The sequence below is a fragment of the Nicotiana tabacum genome, chromosome 12 (assembly GCF_000715075.1).
Source record: "Nicotiana tabacum cultivar K326 chromosome 12, ASM71507v2, whole genome shotgun sequence".
Lineage (NCBI taxonomy): Eukaryota > Viridiplantae > Streptophyta > Magnoliopsida > Solanales > Solanaceae > Nicotiana > Nicotiana tabacum.
In genome coordinates this window covers 5,382,388-5,402,174 of record NC_134091.1, presented here as the reverse complement: position 1 = coordinate 5,402,174, position 19,787 = coordinate 5,382,388, and the positions used below count along the sequence as shown (strand labels likewise).

The window sequence follows — 19,787 nt, the reverse complement described above, 5'->3', positions numbered from 1 at the left end:
CTATACAATAAAATGCCCTTCCCCAAGTTTTTTGCCCTTTTGAATAACTTCTATTCGAATGAAACGTGAAAACTTTTTGTTCCTTTTTGTTGCTAATTATATTCTTCTTTTACGTATTTTTTGTTTACATTATGGATTTCCCTGAAATTGCATGGGCGCATTAATACTAATATTACTTTTTCTTAAAAAGCTTATTTGACTTGACCCCAAAATTAGTGGGACTTGTGGATAGAAGAGAATTGTGAGGACCCAACATGACACAAGTACGAGTAGAGAAAGACACTTAATGGACATACAAATTTGAGGGACGACTACTTTTAGGGGTATTATTATTTTTAGTCCGCGTCAGAAACTTTTTGCATCTGATAGTCAAAAAATGTATAAAATTTGTATAATTTTTGTATATAACATATAAAATATATATATACAAAAAATATACAAATTTTATACATTTTTTCGGTTATTATTTTTACAACGACTACACAATGTTATTTTTTCACTACTCTTTATGGTACGATATGTTGGGCCCATTGTTTTTTCATCCCAAGGACCCATTTCTTTTTTGCAAGAGCAAAAGTTTAAGAAATGAATATTATTTAGTTTTCCTAGCATAACTTCCACTATTATATTTTATATTATGAATAAAAAGATGATGTAAAAAATTGAAGGTAAAAAGTACTACCAAGTTTTAGTGCTTAGACTACTAACATGAATTGTTTTGAAAATGCCAAAGAAAGAGGCAGAGCCAGGATTTAGGATTATTTTGATAATAACTTGCACATATTCAATTGATTTTTAAAGTTAAACACAGACATTGAACCAAAGCTACTGAGTTCGATCGAACCCTTAAGCGATATGCCGGTTTCGCCCCTGACCTAAGAACAAGGTGTCAAGCCAATAGTTAATTAGTTAAAATTAACTGCTTAATTACAATTCTTCGTATACGTACATTAGGCTGAGATTCTACATTGTTTTCCTATGGTTTTTTTTACTAATTAAATTATTGGCCACTATGGAAGCATGCATTTCCTCGATTTTGATACGATATATTATCAACTTAGCTTCAAAAACAATAAATCATCAGAGCAGTGAGAATCCGATTCCATTGAAAAGTATTGAACATTGTCACACCCCTTTTTTACGACCACCTAACCCTCTTAAAAATAATAAAAGAATTTTGTGAAGCTCAAAAGAGTTTTCAATTTTGAAAGTGACAAAGAATTATGTTCAAAAGGAAATAACTCAGAGTTGCCACCTGACTTTGATTTCGATGTGCCAGGTCACCGTTTTTAAAATAAGTTTTCCTTTTAAAACGTTTCAGACTATAAAACCAAGTCCGCACCAGAGATTCGGGTAAGGGGGTTCATTTGACTCGGGGAGAAGGTGTTAGGCACTCCCCAAGTCCCGTAACTAGTACGGTTGCATACCTGATCTAGTCGGCTTTTAAAATATTCAAGTTGAGGTAAAATCACGAAAAAGCAAAATAAACACACATGAGGCTTGAGGTCGTCCCCACCTAATAAAAGATAAATAAAAATAAAAATAAAAACACTACGAGTTCTACGATCGATCTCCAAGTACAAATACTTCGGGGCATACCCCCGAATAAAATATCAAATCCTTCGGGGCATTCCCCGAACAAATTTAACTAAGGGAACGACCTCTCACCTCAAAAGAAACTAAAATCAAATGTCCTAAAGGTTTGCCTACCCAAGCGTGGTCGGCCTAAGCATACTACTAGCGGGTCAATTAGCAAATGCAAAATAAAAAAAATAACAAAAATTCAATTGATTCTATTTAATCCAACCCCACATCCCATTTTTAACAAAATTCTTTCATGTCTTCATTCTCAAATGTATAGAGCATATTATAACGTAATTCAGTGAAGCTAACCAAGGTCAAAATCATAACACATTAATTCAACCATTCGAGGAACAAATCAAACAAAGTAAAGCTAACCAAGATTAAAGTTAAAGCAGATTCAAACTCACGGATTAATAAATGGGGTGAAAAGAGATGAACCTGAAAAATGATCTTGCAATTAATATAATTTTGACAGTCCACGGACAGAATACACAGCCACGAATGGAATTCAAAATAGCAAATCCAGCTCGAACGAAACCAATGGACTGCACCCCGGACGACAACTTCAACAATCGAACACCAATTTCAACTCCGCTTCATTTCGGAAGCCAGGACCAAAAGAACAACCTTTTATTGATGAACAGAGCTGAAAATTACACGTCAATCGGGCTAAACCAAGCAACAATCTTTGGACCAAAATACCAAAATTGCAAATCGGAACCTCAAATCGACACCCGAAAAAGAACTCGAAACCCAAAATGAAAGGCAAAAAATGTCGATCCTAAATTGATAAAAATATCAGCAATGGCTTTCCTTGGAGATTGTGCTCTAATTCAGTGGAGTCAACCCATTTTCCTTGTTGGCTTTCATTAATTAAGTGGTCACGTGACTGACTTGGTTACATAGATGCCTAAAACATTAAATGGCAAGTCAAGGATGTGTAGAAGGAGATTGGTTCATATTGATTCATGTCAATATTAATATATGCCATCCTGAGATTGTGTGAATGGCTTGGATGGTTTTCGGATTCTAGGAAAAGAAGCTGAGCAACGTGATAGCTGGACATTTGATCATGCCCAACTATGCCTTATAAAAAGGACCCTGCGGACGTTGCAAATATAACCTGAGTATTCTGCCCAGAGTCAAATCCACAGAGAGTTAACCTATCAATCACTATCTTTAGACCCACTAAACTCTTGAGAACCAATTTCCCCAAACGTTTGAATCACAGTTGATGGTGTCTTTAATAACTAAAATTACAAGTAAACAAACAACTGTAAACTAAGGATGCTAAGGTTGTAAACAATAATGAGAAAACGCTTAGGTAATGACTTCCCCTATTGATGGAATCCCTTCTGTTTATGCTTCATACAAATTGACCAACACCTCTCTATCAATCATGAACGCTCGTCTTACCGTAAATCTCTCCCGAGTAATCACAGTAATATACTCAATGCACTCTCCTGAGATACACTAGCTAGCTCCAATTAACACGGTTCACTTTAGATTGCACTCAAGGCTTTGTTATCCCTAATCTCGCCTTTAAACCCGTAGTTATAGATCCCTCTTATACTTTGGGAGTGGTGTTGTTCAACAATAACCTAAATATGCACTCTCTCCCGAGTTATGCACACTAAATAGGCACAGCTAATTGAGGATCCTGTCAATTAACTACAACATGCACAAAGTTGAACAAATAAAGATTGAGACTAGCAATTTGTATTCACATAAACAAGAAGTTCATCCCCCAATAGGTTCCATCAAAACCTTAGACAAAGGATTTAGCTACTCATAACTATGGGTAAACAAACTAAAACAATATTCATCATAAAACTTGCAAGAACAATCAAAGAAAAGAAGAAAGATGTTTTGGGTGATCTCTCACAATTATTTTTCCTTGCCAAAATACTCTCCAAATCAATACATGCCTCTCTTGGGCGAAGTCTAGTGTTTAAAATAGGGTTTTGGGCTAAAATTCCGTGTTTTGCACTTTAGTCCCTGAAGTTCTCCGCCTCCGCCGCGGTTCTGTCGCGGTCGCGGTCAAACCATGGCCAAACATGCTCTCTGATTCTCACTTTGTCTGCAGCCATCTTCTACCGCGGTTCTGCCGCGGTCGCGGTGGAACCGCGGCAGTCCTCTTTCAGTTCTAACTTGAGTTGTTTCGCGTGGTTTACTTGACAGAATTTTTACGATCGGCCTCTTTTTCTCCATATTTGATCCCAAAAGTACTACATAGCCTTCTCTGGTTATATATAACTTGCAAAGCATGAAAAACACTAATAAGAGCATTTTGTTATCACTTTTATCATCCAAATTATACAAGAAGGTGGTTATTTAGGGCTTAATTATAGTTAAATTCACCTATTATAAACATGCGTTTTCCGATGAAGGTCAACCGATCGATTCTTCAACATTCAGAAAATCAATCCTTCTGCTTGACCATACGGCTTCAGCGTCCATTTGAGTCGCACAAATTTAATTGCTCAAAAGATTTTTCAGAACCAAAATTCCTCCAGCTTTTTGAATGCTGCCGTTTTTCTTTGTTTTTAGTCTAGGTCTTTGGGTGAGAGGTGATGGTTGGTCGTGAGTTTTTTGGTCTAGAGTTTATAAGATGACGATGGAGAATGGTTGTTATGTGTGTAGGAGATGAGGGGACGACTGGTGGTATATTGCGGCTGCTCTCCCTAAAGTTCTAGGGTTTTTCTTTGGTTATGAAGAAGAAGGGTGCTCATGAGATGTAAGGGTTTTAATTTGGTGTATATGGTATTAGGCTCAAAATTTTGTGGGCCATTCCGAATAAGCTTAACAAGCCCAATATTTTTTCATATTAATATAAAAAGATAAAACTAATCCTAATTAATTTAAATAAACAATACTATATTGTTAAACTATTTTGATATTTTTCAAATTTCATACTAAAAGATAAACATGGAATTAGATTAAAATTATTCTAAAATTAAAATAATATTACTATCCAAAACACTAATATCCTTGAAAATAAAGTGTAACTATTTTATTTTATTTTATTTTTTGTATTTTTAAATTTTATGTAAGGTAGATAAACTAAAAGTAACAAAATAAAATATCAATAACCTAAATAAAAGAAAATATTTTTGTGACAAAATAAAGTAAAGTAGTTAAAACTAGGTAAAATAACGATATTAGGCCTAAACTAAATATCTAAATGCTAAAATATGTAAAATCTTGAGGAGGGTCAAAAATCACATGTCTACAAACATGCTTTTATTTCAGGATTCTTTTAATGTAATGTTTTTTTCTTTCTAACAATTGTTAGGTGGAATAATAGACAGTACCCTCACTAGATAGAGAAAATCAAATTACTCATTTAATGGAAATTAACCCTTTATTTTAGTCTTATTACTTATTAGAGACAAAAATTTCAGTGTGGAGATAATGGAATAACAGAAACTGAATTTGATGAATATAATGATAGGGACTCCATTTTTTCCCTCACTTTACGATACTCCGTCTGGACTATTTTAATTAATTTTTTGGTTGTTTTCGCACATATTAAAAAAATTACCTTTTTAGCATTAAAATAATAAAATTGACCATATTAAAATTATTTATTTATTGAAAATATAATAAATACTTCTAGGCAGTTAATTCTTTCTTGTTATTTGAAAAAAAAAATATTATGAACCACAAAAAAAAAATCAAAAAATCAATTAAAATGGATCGGATAAAGTTTCTTTTTTAACCTATATGCTACGCTTACCTTTTCGGATCACTAAATTAGACTTATAATAGACAGTTACATGCTTTTTTATCTAACATGGTATAAAGTAATATTTTATATTGTTAATGTATACAAGTTTTAACTCTTATTTACCCTTCTATATAATCACATTGTACCGAAAGTATGATAACGTTCTGTTTAAGCACATAGCACACTCAATACTAACAATTAACAAAATATGTTTTTCTTAACTGAAAACATAAAATTTTCATACAAAGAGTAACTAATATTTCCACAAAGCGCTTTTTAAGTTAAAGCACAAAATCTTGAAATCTTTGGCTTATCTTTTACTCCTAAAAGCGTCGATCCATGTAGAGAAAACTTTTTTTGAGGGGTTTTTCCTCCGTTGTCTGGTCCTCATATTGGAGCCCGACTATATCCGGATTCACACCTAGTAGAGCCCTGTTCGAAGAAGTGCTCCTTACCAAGGATTTTTTTCATACCCAAAACACGAATTCAAAACCTTTAATTAAGGAAAGAGCAGCTTCATCCGTTGCACCATACCGATGGTGGTCATTTAGAGAAAACTTTTTTTTTTTTGGTTAAAGGGATGTTGTATTTATATACTAGTTAACAAAAGGAACCACATTAGAGACATTACTAGGGTATCGCAGAGATCCCATAGTAGCAATGTTAAGCATAATTGTATTTAAGTTACAACCCATAAAAGACCTAACTAGTTCAGTTCCTAGGATGTCTGTCCAAGATACATCATTGACAAACATCGAAGAACTGATAATGTCATAGATTTATTCAAAAACTCCTTTGCTGTTTCCTTGGCCAAAATATCAGCTACTCTGTTCTGCTCCCGGTAGATATGTCTCACTACCACGCTGCCCATCTTTTAAATGATTGACTTGTATTCATAAAATAGAAGGTCAAAAAACAGATTTCTATTTAAAAGCATATTCATTGTTTTAGCTGAATCAGTATTTATTTCTAGTGGTACTAAATGATTTTGCTTCGCTAGTTGTAGACCCCGTATGAGGGCAACTTCTGCCCTTGTATTTGTTGTTTGGGGGATATTGTCCATGTAGAGAAAACTTTACGTCGCATGTGATAATGATCTAAAAAAAATTGGTTCGTAACTTGTTGTCTTTGGCTGCCAACGTGTTGCTGACGTTGCTTTGTTTGCAAAAAGCGAGAAATTAACCAATGTGATTTAGCCTGCTAGAAAAGTTACTACTAACAACTTTACTTAAAGTTGGACCAGCTGAACAAATATCTAAGTATAGATTTAAATAGGGATCTATACTCAAATAGCTGGTCATATTCATTATTTATTCTTTTAAGTAATATATAGTTTATATATTGATTATAAATAATTATACATATATATATACATGTGTGTATATATATATATATATATATATATATATATTATATATCTATCGGCTATTTTTTGTTAAGCGGTTAAGTAAACGAGTATTTGGGTTAATTCTTCTTTTAAATATCCGACCTTTGATTAACACAAATTTCAGAGAAAAATTCTAGATTTGAAGTCAATAAATATAGAATGTTAATATTTTTTCCAAGAAAGAGTGATTTTTTATTGAAATTTATTACTCCATCCTGTCCACTTTAATTGAGTTTTTAGTTGTTTTCATACATATTACGAATTTCATCTTTTAGCATTAATTAACAATAAAATTGATCAAATTAACCATAATATATTAATTGAAAGCATAACAAATACTTTTAGCCTATTTACTCTAAGGACAACTTTGGAAACAAAAAATTAATTCCTTCTTGATAATTGAAAATATTGTGGACTACAAAAAAAATCAAAAAATTAATTAAAATGAACCGGGAATAGTAAGAACAAAGAGTATTAAAGGAGGACTAGCTTAATAGTGGCATTTACATATCAAAGTCGAGAAAAGATGACATAAACTTGATTCTTTTTACCTTTTGTAAAATAAAGATATGTGATTTTCAACCCGTAGTGAGTGATGAATTTCTAGTAATAAAAAATTAGTAATCTTATAAGGTTTTAATTTTTTTTATTTGAAATTAAGGCATAATAAGTATTGTGGTTCCTTCTAAACTGATATTAGGTGCATTGGCATCTACTATATTTGGTAAACATCAGTCTTAGTATTTGTTAGGTAATTTTTGCATTATATAGAAGTGAAAAAAAAAATTGCTTTTATATATATATATATATTCCTATCTTTCGCTCTTTCAATTTGTATACAGTTCTCTTTCTCTTTCTCTTTGTCATTCTAATTCTCATTCACACAAGCGAATGCCTCTTTTTCTCTTTTATCTTTAAAAAAACTAGTAAAAGGAACCACACCACATTTTATGATCACTACTTAGTTTATTTTATGAGAAATTAACAGTACTATAACTTTTTTTGTTTCCCACCCGATGTCCGATATCTGTATTGGAGTCCGACGATATTTCGATTCGCGCTGGGTAGGACGCTATTCGAGGGTAGCGTTCCCTACCAAAGATTTTTCCATATCCAAGACTCGAACTCGAGATTTCTGGTTAAGAGAGGAACAACCTCATCCACTCCACCGTATCCTTTGATGGTATATTAACACCCAACTCCAATCCTACATCACTTTCTTCTATTTAAAGCCTTCACTAGCATCTCATAAACCCCTTCTCTCTCTCCCCCCTCTTCTAATAAATTTGCACTCTACAGAGAAACAACAAAACAAAATATATATCCACGTAGGTCTGACTCATTTTTCTTCAAATGGACTCAAGATTTTCTTCTTCCTTCATTCTTATCATCTTCATTTTCGTCTGCTTCCACAGAGGTACGTAAAATATTTTAAACTTATGTATTATTATCATTTTAAGCGTTATTATATGATCATATTATTGATGATACTAATTCTGATTTTCTTTCTCAGGCATTTCTGGTACTAGTTTTAATTTAATAAACAGATGCGGCTACAACGTATGGCCTGGAATATTAGCCAATGTAGGTAGCCAAAAACTGGATAGTACCGGGTTCATGCTTGCTCCAGGTGATTCACGGGTATTCCAAGCTCCACAAGAATGGTCGGGTCGGATCTGGGGCAGAACCGGTTGTAATTTTGACGGTAACACCGGTCAAGGAAATTGTGCCACCGGCGATTGTGGCTCAAACCAAGTGGAATGCAATGGCGCCGGAGCAACTCCTCCGGCCACCCTTGCAGAGTTCACTATTTTCTCAGGTATGTGATCGCCTTATTTAAAAGTTAAATATATGTTTTCAAGGTATTCTTTCTGAATTTTTTCATTGGCCAAATACGTAAATATTACTGTAAAACTTGAACTCAAGATCTCTGTCCACTCTAATAATATTAAATTATGTGATATCTTGTCTATATACATTAACTAAATTAATTGTATTTTCAACAGGTACGAAGCAAGATTTCTACGATGTTAGCTTAGTTGACGGATACAATTTACCAATGGCAATCCAAGCAGTTGGCGGGTCGGGTGCATGTGATACGACGGGTTGCGTGAAGGATTTGAATCGAATGTGCCCGAATGAGTTGCGGGTCGGGGATGGGCAAGCATGCAAGAGTGCATGTGAAGCATTTGGTAGCCCGGAATATTGCTGCAGCGGCGCGTATGCTTCACCTTCCACCTGTAAACCGTCGAGCTACTCGGCGATGTTTAAAAACGCGTGTCCTAAATCGTATAGCTACGCGTATGATGATCCTACGAGTACTTTTACATGTACAGGAGCTGATTATACGATTACATTCTGCCCTTCATTAACAAGGTAAGGTTTTTTAATTATTTAATTATTTTTTCAATTCATTTGTTAATATTCTTAGGGGTATTATCACTTTTAACCTACAATTAGAAACTATTTATATTTGGTAGCCGATACTTATAAAAATTGTATAGTTTTTATATATAACATATATATATATATTTCACCTATTATTTTTATAGCAGCTTTACGATGTCATTTTTGCTTGTTGAAATCTTATTCTCTACTTTTGATCATATCTTTGTCGTTGTCCGTTGATTTACTCGTAAAATAACAAAAAGTATGTAATAATGACGTGTTCTTCTGAATAAAATGGCTTTTCGTAATTGGAAATACCTTTTTTTTCCTTTTCTAGCTAGCTTTTAGCTCAATGCAGTACAAGGCTGATTAGATATTACGGATTATTTTTTTCCTGTAGCATCTTAGTGAGTGAGATATTACAATTCGAATCAAAGTCTCATGAATTTTAATTAGGTGATATTTTCTTTTATTGCGATCAATAACTTTTAATTTTCGTCTTGATAAGGTGTAGAACAGTGTTAGAGAAACAATTTAAATCGTAGTCAGTTTCCATTATTCTATTGAGCATGACGTGGTCTGCTAGTCGCGCTAATCCATCCAAAAAAAATACTATCTTATACTTATAAATTGTAAACTATATAAAAAGTTAGAAATAAATATAACAAGAAATTGTGAAAAAAATATAGAGGAAGAAATCAAAAGATAGGTGATTAGTGTTTTTCGTGGTTGTTAGACGACTTGCTACTTTTAATTAAGTATAAAATATTATTAAGAGCATTAAAAAACGAGAGTAGTATTAGTTGGCTACTATATATAGAGAATCTTTAAGTGGCTTCGTTCTGTAATCTTATCTTGAATATCTCTTTTTTTCACCTTTTTCTTCCGTAGAACAAATGAATAGTATCTTCTTTTAATTTAATTTTTTTCCTCATAGGTCCATTTGCACTTTATTCTTTCATCGGATAAACTTGTTAGTAATTACATCACATCACTCGACGTAATTTTCTTGGAAGCTTTTGTCTAGAGTTTTCGATGTCATATGACCAACTGATATTAAAGTAAATATTGCACAATATATTGAAATAAGTATTAAAATATGTTACAAAGAATTTGTAGATGAATTACCTTCTGGGATGGCCCAGTTGGTTTGGAGGGCGGTCATCGATTCGGTCCCCATTCTATGTCTATCGCACAAGGCTTGCCTTGTTTGGTTTATATCCCATGTGTAGTTTGCGGGTTATTATACAGTAGAAGTTTACCCAGTGCGTACGGTATGCTCATCATAGAGTGCTCACCCGAAGAACAGCGCATGTAGCGGCTGTGGGTTTTCCTGGGATTCAAAAAAAAATTATAGATGAATGTCAAATTAAGTTAATGTTGCATCGTCGATGACTTAAAACTCATATAATCAGAGGCGGATCCAGAATTTAATGTTTATGGGTTCCTGCAATGACTTCGAGTAGATTTTCAATAGTAATTGGGTTCACATTTAAATATTTGTAGATATTTAATGAATTTTTAGAACATATTTACATTGTTTGGACAAAAGCTACTGAGTTCACGAGAACCCGTATATGACATGCTAGATCCGCCCCTGCATACAATAACAATTATGCCACAATATTAAAAAAAAGAAGAAGTTAAAATCGATTATATGAATTATTACTGTATAAGTCGTTCAAATTAAGAATTACGTGAATCTCATAAATTTTTTATATTTACTTGCAGTCAGAAATCTTCACGAGATTCTTCGATGTCTTTGAGCGGCACCGGAAACGGCCAACAGGCAACCGGAACAGATGGCGGGTCCGGTTCGGGTTCCAGTCCGCCGGAGGATCCATTTCCATTTGGCAGTTCATGGCTGCCGGATTTTATGACTGGAGACTCATCAAGATTTTCTTACTTTTACTCAAAAATGGCATTTTTTATCTTTTCTTTAATTCACTTTTTATTATTGATTTAATATTTCATATAGTCACGTCGGTTTTCTCCAAATTTTTTGTAAAGCACAATTTTTCAGGGTTTCACATGTATAGAGAGATTAATTTACAGAATTATTATTCCAGTGTTCACTTTTGCTTTTGTACTTTTTTTTTTTTTTAAAACATCCAGAAAGATCTGTAAGATTCAGAAAACAAGAAAAATTTATTGAATTTGAAGTTTCTTTTTTAATTTCATTGTACTATAAACAATGGGAATTGATTCAGACTATAATGAGAAAGAAATCATTTTGCTTTAGTTGAAAACAATAGTCGGTTGGTTGTTGGTTAAGCTGACCCTAGCTACTTTACTGAAATTGCAAGCTTGGTAGTTGTAAGTGTATTTTTGGCTACAAAATATGTAAAAATTGAATCATGTTGCCTGCCACAATTGCTTGTGAAAATAGCACGAACTAGTTAGTTTTTGGACCGGTAATTGAAAAATAGTCAACGTTTACAAAGTTATTAAAAATAGCCACTATTTTGCTGCATGCGGAAAGTTCCAGCATAATATACTGGAGATTAGTATACCTGTGTATGAACTTCCAACATATTATACTGGAACTCCAGCACACGAAAAGTTCCAGCATAATATACTGGAGATTAGAGCATATGTGTATGAACTTCCAGCATATTATGCTGAAAGTTTACATGTAAAAAATTCGAACTCCTGTATATTATGCTGGAATATTTTTGGATTTTGAACAGTGTTTTCGTTCAAATTTATCTTTACATGAAAAGTGACAAAAATTTTATTACTTTTAAAACTGTAGCTATTTTTTAATTATCACTTGTAAATCTAGCTATTTTTTAATTTCACCCATTTGCTATGCTGCTCTCATTTTTTTTTTAATATGTTATTGTCCATGTGGAGCCAAATATTACCAAAACACATAATTCTTCATATCAAAATACTACAGTATGAAATTATTTAAGTAATTATTAAAGAGCTAGCTATCAGATATTAATAATATTTCCATTTCGAGCCTTGAATATGTAACAGAAACGAAGTAATATTGACTTCAGGGGTAATTAAAAATTTGTACTATTGGTCCAAAGTGTATGTATGTATGCATATACACATCTTGTAAAAAATTGCTAAATATTTAACACGAGATAATTTCTTCTCATCTATTTAAATTTTGGTGAATTGAATTATCTTACATATGTATTAGTGGAAATAACAGCTATCGGGTGAAAGTCGAGACGCATGAATTGACATGAGCACCACCATGACGGGAAAAACAGTTTGAATTTTCATCTATAAATATGCAATTCAAATATTGGATCAACCTCCAATTGTGATGAGAGGCGGACACACATTATCGGGGATTATGGACACCTGAAAACTTCGACAAAATTTCAGTATATACTTGCAAATGTCTTCAAAAAATAGTCAGATAGTAGCATAAGCTCTCATACCAATCTTTATGAGCAGTGATAAATTTACATTGAATGTCATGGTGCCCGCGACCGTCGAATTCTAGGTCCGCCTTTGATTGTGATTTATATTTTTCTACATAATCATATATAGTCAGCAAATTGAGTTCATAGACAAACACATATTAAAATGTGATTATGTTTGTTAATCATAGATAACTTTATCTATAATGACTAATTACTTACTCCTAACTACTGGTTGGCAGTATGTACTAAATCATACTCCTACCCATAATTTAAGAGCTAATCTGTATCATTGATCATAAAACACAAAATTCCAAGAAGCAACTACCCAAGTCAACTCCTCTTAATTTTTTCAAAAAGGAAATCCCTAGAAAAAGGTCACACGCTTGTAGAAGTAGCCCGGTGCACTAAGCTCTCACTATACGCTGAGTTCGGGGAAGGGCAGGATCACAAGGGTCTATTGTACTTAGCCTTACCCTGCATTTCTACAAGAGGTTGTTATTTATACGGCTTGAACCCGTATGCGCGGAATCCGGGGAAGGGTCGGACCACAAGGGTCTATTTTACTTAGCTTTATCCTGTATTTCTGCGAGAGGCTGCTATTTCCACGGCCTGAACCCGTGACCTCCTGGTCACATGTCAGCAACTTTACCAATTATGCCAACGGGCTCCCCTTAGGTCACACGCTTGTAAAAATGTTGAAAATTAAAAAGTAGCCAAAATTAAGTGAAATGAAAATAAACCACAAGAAAAGGTCCAAACGTCCAGCTCTATATTGATCAGAGGTGCACTAGCAGGCATTACACTTTTCACTTTCGGTGTCATTTTCTCCTTAAATTTATAACATCACCAATCAAACTACTTCAATTCCCAGCATCTAAAATCATTGATAAACTTTATTTCATCTAAAATTATTATATGCTTCAAACATATAAAACTAATATCATCTAAACGAAAAAGAAAAGCTAAATCTTCTCCCTTTGTCATTCACTAAATTTACTTTCAGCCTTCTATCTCTTTCAATTGCTTTTAGGTTTCTCCAATATCACATTGTATTTCTGAATCCATATCACATTAAATTATTCAATCTCAATTATCCACCTTAAAAGTAAAAGGTATATATTCTTGAGTTAAATCTATACATATTAAATGAAGAAAGATTCGATCAAACCGGATTTTATAAAATTTTACAGGCACAATTTATAGAATGAGTTCATAAAACGGAACATGTTTTATATCATTTATTTTTGAGCAAACACAAAATCAGCCGGTCAGCAAATTAATTTCATTCACTAGCTAAAAATGTATAAAATATGTATATTACTTATATAGTTTTTCGGCTATTATTTTGGGAAAAGCTAAAGACATACCTTTCTCTTTATTTTTTCAATTACCGCAAAGACTAAAAAAATTCCTTAACTGTTATAAAATAATAAAAGAAAAAGAAGAGTATTACAGAGTAAACTAGAGAGAGAGGGAATTCTTATTGATATAGGATGAATTGCATTGGAATAGAACCCTCTATTTATAGGGAGAGGGTGACTTAGCCACCAAGTAATGAACCCTAGAATCTCTCTAAATATAGACATTCACCATAAATAAAATTCTATTTATAACACTCCCCCTTGAATGTCTATTCAACAGATAATGTGTCTCGTTAAAACCTTAACTAAAATGAAACCCAGTGGGAAAAAAATTCTAGTAAAGGAAAAAGAGTACACATATCTAATAATACACCTTTTGGTTACCTCATTAAAAACCTTGCAAGAAAAACCCATTAGGACAAAACCTTGTCAGGGAAAAACAGTGCAACGCGCATTAACTCCCCCTGATGAGAGTATCAATCCACATCTTTAAGCATTTGCATTCCAATCTTGTGCACCATCTTCAAAAGATCTTTGGTGGAGATTTGATAAACAAATTAATCATATTAACTTGAATGAATATGTTGAACATTGAAATCATCATTCTTGATAGACATGTAATATTTTCATATAATGTCGTGGAATAGCCTTTCAATATTTCCATAGAGGTATTCTCACTATCACATTATCATGCTTATAGTTATAGCAAGATATATATGTGCATAAATTGTACTTAGGATGTGGTACTTCATGACCAAGAATTGTATATGCTTTAAGCTATTTAAATCCTTCAGGGATTATCATATAAGTATAGTCAAATAAGCCATTCAAATAAACTTTAGATGCATATCAACTTTTCATGTCATGCTCGACATATAAGATAAATAAAAGTGATTGCACACATAATTGACTTTATACTTTCAAGTGTTTGAACTACAGGTCCAAAACAACATGTCTTTCATATGGAACCAATTCTACTTGAATTGTTTCTCTAGACTTAAGATGCTTATATATATTTAGCGCTATTATAGATCTCGTCGACAAATATTTTATATCGGTTCCTGTCACACCTCCTTTTTACCTACACCCCCGCAGGGTATATAAGGGAGTTTTTTTCAATTTAAGTGACAATCGAAACGGGATTATTTATTAAAATCAGAGTTGCCACTTGGGATAATTTATGGTGTCCCATGTCACCAGTTTAGAATCCCGAATCGAGGAAAAGATTGACTCTGTTATACAATCTGCGAACACAGAAATCTGGGTAAGGAATTCTGTTAATCCGGGAGAAGGTGTTAGGCACTCCCGAGTTTCGTGGTTCTAGCACGGTCGCTTTGATCATACTTGGCTTATTAAAATTATTTAATTACTCATGTTTAGAATATATGTGCATTTACCTTTTACCGTTTTTAATTAAGAAAATTATCTTGAAACTGGTCACGCGTACGTGTACTCATTGGTTTGGCGCGTCAAAAATCATGTCACGCGAACGTGTCCATAATTAATAATGCTTTATTGTTATTAAGAAAATTTGGCCGAAGTTGCGCGAACGCATACTCCGGCTTTGTTTTTTTGAAATCGCAATCATGTCACGCGAACGTGTCCACAACCGCGATAGTATATTAACGTGCCTAAAGCAAACTACGAAAATTTGTCATTTTTATATTCTAAGTTATTAATATGAGGGGCATGAATAATTAAATCGTGGATGACACACCTCAGATTAAATTAGTAGCCTATGAAAATCAATTTTGTTATTAAGAAGAATTTGATCGAAGTTGCGCGAACGCATACTCCAAACTAGTTTTTAGAATCGTAATTATGTTACGCGGACGTATACACAATCACGATTATTAATTAAAATCGTGCCTAATGCAAACTACCGTGATTCCATGTTAAGACTCGATATTTCAAAGAACCAATTCTGGAACACAAAGGTCATAAACAAAATCAAGTAAGATAAACCAATTAAGATTACAACCACCACTTGAAATGTTAGCGTACAACCCAATTAGAAATAATTCATTTACCAATTAATCCTTATGCTTAGAATTAGCAAAAGTTCAAGATGCAAAAAGAAATGCATTTCAACAACGAAGGATAACTGAATTTATTAGCCATGTTTAAACGCAAATCATAGTCACACCCCAACCAAGTAAATTTACTAAACTCTTTAAGCACAAAGGAAAATTGACTTTCAATTAGAGGCAAGAGTAGCCTCACTTGCTGATCTTTACTCAAATGCTAGCTGATTGAGTAGGAGGCACAACATAATCTACCAAAACAACACCATCCAGGAAATCCCTATCCTTCTCCTTCTGCTCTTTAGGCGTTCAAACTTTTACTCGATATGGACAACTAATTAATCTCCACTCCTAGAATCTTATTTTTCCTTTACTTTTAATGAACCAACATGTAGAAAACTTTGCAAGAACTGCTGAGGAACTGAGGAGATTACTTAGAGGAAATAACAACACACTAAATATCCATTTGAGCAAGTGTATTATCTGCTCAGGATTGGGAAGCAATAACTACTCAATGGTTGATTATTACTCGACTCATTTATAGCTTTTCGCATAACCAAATGAAAATGAGCAACTAAATATTCAAAAATCCACCAAGCGGGATCTTAAATAAGCAAAATACATTTGAAGAAGAAAATTGCATATAAACGGTTAAAGATGTTTTGGACTTAATCAAACTTTGTCAGTTTTAAATGTGGTGGTTAGTTGATGGCATTCTTGCTGAAGGTCTCCCCGCTGTCGTGTTCTGTTTTGACTGGCTCCTCCGAACTGGCCAAGAACCGCTTGATTTCCTGACTGACTTTCAACCCATATGACCTTGGATGACCCCAAGTGTTCTATACCCAAACCATTGTTTTATATCTCTGACCCCTTTATCTAAACCCTTGCATCTCCCATGAAGTTACTAAATCATTTCACCGATGTAACTTTTGCTGACACTTTATGTTCCACTTTACATCATACTATCCTTGTTATGCTTTGGCCGCACTATTCTTTGTGCAATTTTAGAAGTTGGTAGTGAGCTTTGAAATTCTTTCTTATTTGCTTAAACAAGACTGACATTGAAACATCTTAGATAAATAAAACCCAAACGAAATGAAATGCAATGACTTTGAGAGTTAAGGATAAGAAGAATCTAAGACTGGATGACTGCTAAAAGGGAAAAAGAAAAGAGACTTATCTGAGTGGAATAGCTGGTACCAGTGATCATGACATGCATTTTGGATTAATCGGCCCAGTCTGTCCAACCAATCAACTTTCAGTTGCCATATTTTGTTGCCCTTGAATTTCCATAACCTTATTTCTTCGCCAAAGCCTTGACCTCGTTCGATCTGCGGTGCCCCGAAGGATTTTTACCAACAAACCTCTCTCATTTGTTCATCTCTCAACTCACTTTCGCCTTAAGGTGCCTATGAAGGTTTTCACTAATAAGACTCTCTCGCTTTAATTTCTCTCAGCTCTCGTCGCCTTACAGTGCCTGCAAGGGTTTTCACCAATAAGACTCTCATTTTTTATTTTTCTTGCTTGGACCAGAGTGTTTCCCCTTATATGAATCACCTCTACTTGCTCGACCTGACATCTCTCGCAGACTGATTGGAAGGTCTTTCTTTGGACCGTAATGTGGGCTTTTGGATAGGGTTAGAAAGAAAGGATATCAAAGACTCAAATCAATTCAAATGGGCTCAAAATTATAACTTTCGGAATCAGATTTCTTACAACAACCACAACTTCTACCCCAGTTTCTTTGCATGGGGACTTTTGGATTTTTATTTTGATGGGACCGAACCGTGAGGTTGCCTACGTATCTTTAAAAGGAATCAGGTCGAACGTAGTTCATGTCATAGAAATTACTTTGTTGTTGTGATTTTTCCTCTCTTTTTTCTTTTCTTTTCCCTTTCTTCTTCTTCTTTGTTTTTCTTTTGTTATTATTTCTTCTTTTTCTCTCTTTCTTTTTCTCTCTCTTTCTTTTTCTCTCTCTTTTTTTCCCTTTTTTTTCTCTTTTCATTCTTTTCCCTTACTTATCTTTTGCTCTCGCATTTTTGAATTTTTCCACTGATTCCAAAAGAGGGGTATGAAAGGAAATAAATAAGGCTCGAAAGGGGTAACAAAGGATAAAGTATTTAGATAGCAGAACAAAATGCCTTCGTCATTCCAATCTCCAAAATATTCCAAGTACAAACAAATATAATTTAATCAAAGAAATCATACATAATATCTTTTGACTACATCAGAATTGATAGCCATTTCTACACATTTGCCTTCTATATCTGTTAAATACAAAGCCCCATTGGACAACACTCTTATTATGACGAACGGCCCCTGCCAATTTGGGGCGAGCTTGCCTTTTGCTTCGGCCTGATGAGGAAGTATGCGTTTCAATACTAACTGACCCACTTCAAACTTCCGTGGACGCACCTTCTTATTATATGCTCTTGTCATTCTCTGTTGATACAACTGGCCATGACACACTGCTGCTAATCTTTTCTCATCAATCAAACTCAGTTGCTCCATGCGGGTTTTGACCCATTCATCATCATCAATTCCGGCCTCAACGACAATCCGAAGGGATGGGATTTCAACTTCCACGGGTATTACTGCTTCAGTGCCATATACTAACAAATAAGGAGTTGCCCCTACTGAAGTACGAATAGTAGTGCGATAACCCAACAATGCAAAAGGCAGCTTCTCATGCCATTGCTTGGAATATTCCACCATTTTACGAAGTATCTTCTTTATGTTCTTGTTGGTTGCCTCGACTACTCCGTTTGCCTTGGGGCGGTAAGGGGTGGAATTGTGATGCATAATCTTGAACTTCTGACATACCTCTTTCATCAGATGACTATTGAGATTAGCACCATTGTCTCTAATGATCACCTTTGGCATCCCAAACCGACAAATGATATTTGAGTGCACAAAATCGACCACCGCTTTCTTGGTCACAGACTTGAATGTTTTAGCCTCTACCCACTTGGTGAAATAGTCGATTGCCACCAGAATAGACTTGTGCCTATTTGATGTTGCTGGCTCAATTGGCCCAATGGCATCCATAGCCCACGCAACAAAAGGCCACGGTGCAGACATTGTGTGCAATTCAGATGGCGGAGAGTGAATCAAATCTCCATGCACTTGGCACTGATGACACTTGCACACGAAACCGATACAATCTCGCTCCATGGTGAGCCAATAATAACCTGCTCAGAGAATCTTCTTTGCCAGCACGTACCCACTCATATGCGGTCCACAAACTCCAGAATGTAACTCAGTCATGATAGTTGTGGCATGTCTAGCATCTATGCATCTCAACAATCCAAGATCCAGAGTCCTTTTGTATAAAACCCTTCCGCTGAAGAAAAATCCACTTGCCAACCGCCGAATTGTTCTCTTTTGATCCCCTGTGGCTTGTACCGATACACCCCCATCGTGATATATTCCTTGATATCGTGAAACCAAGGCTCACCATCAAGTTTTTCTTCTACCACATTGCAGTAAGCATGCTGATCGTGGACCTGAATATGCAACGGGTCAACATAGGCCTTATCTGGATGGTGTAATATTGACGCCAAGGTATCTAAAGCATCATCAACCTCATTATGGATCCTTGGAATATGCCTGAACTCTACTAACCGAAACCGTTGACAAAGATCATGTAAACATTGCTGGTACGGTATAAGTTTTAAATCCCTTATTTCCCATTCCACTTGGATCTGGTGCACCAGAAGGTCCAAGTCTCCCAAGACCAAGACTTCCTGGACACCCATGTTTGCAGCTAACCTCAAACCCAAAATGCATGCCTCGTACTCAGCCATGTTGTTAGTACAGTAGAAACGAAGCTGAGCCGTAACAGGGTAATGATGTCCTGTTTCAGAAATAAGTACGGCTCATATCCCAATGCCCTTCATGTTAGCAGCTCCATCAAAGAAAAGT

The 19,787-nt window shown here is 34.6% G+C and overlaps 1 protein-coding gene across 1 annotated transcript; it reads left to right on the top strand.

Annotated features, from left to right (window-relative positions):
• Window positions 1-7,611: 7,611 nt before the first annotated feature.
• Window positions 7,612-11,164, top strand: LOC107790794 (thaumatin-like protein 1). Its single transcript, XM_075226066.1, has 4 exons — window positions 7,612-8,118; window positions 8,215-8,520; window positions 8,708-9,077; window positions 10,821-11,164. The coding sequence occupies exons 1-4, from the start codon at window positions 8,055-8,057 to the stop codon at window positions 11,053-11,055; spliced, it is 975 nt and encodes a 324-aa protein (XP_075082167.1). The 5' UTR covers window positions 7,612-8,054; the 3' UTR covers window positions 11,056-11,164.
• The last annotated feature ends 8,623 nt before the right edge of the window (window positions 11,165-19,787 follow it).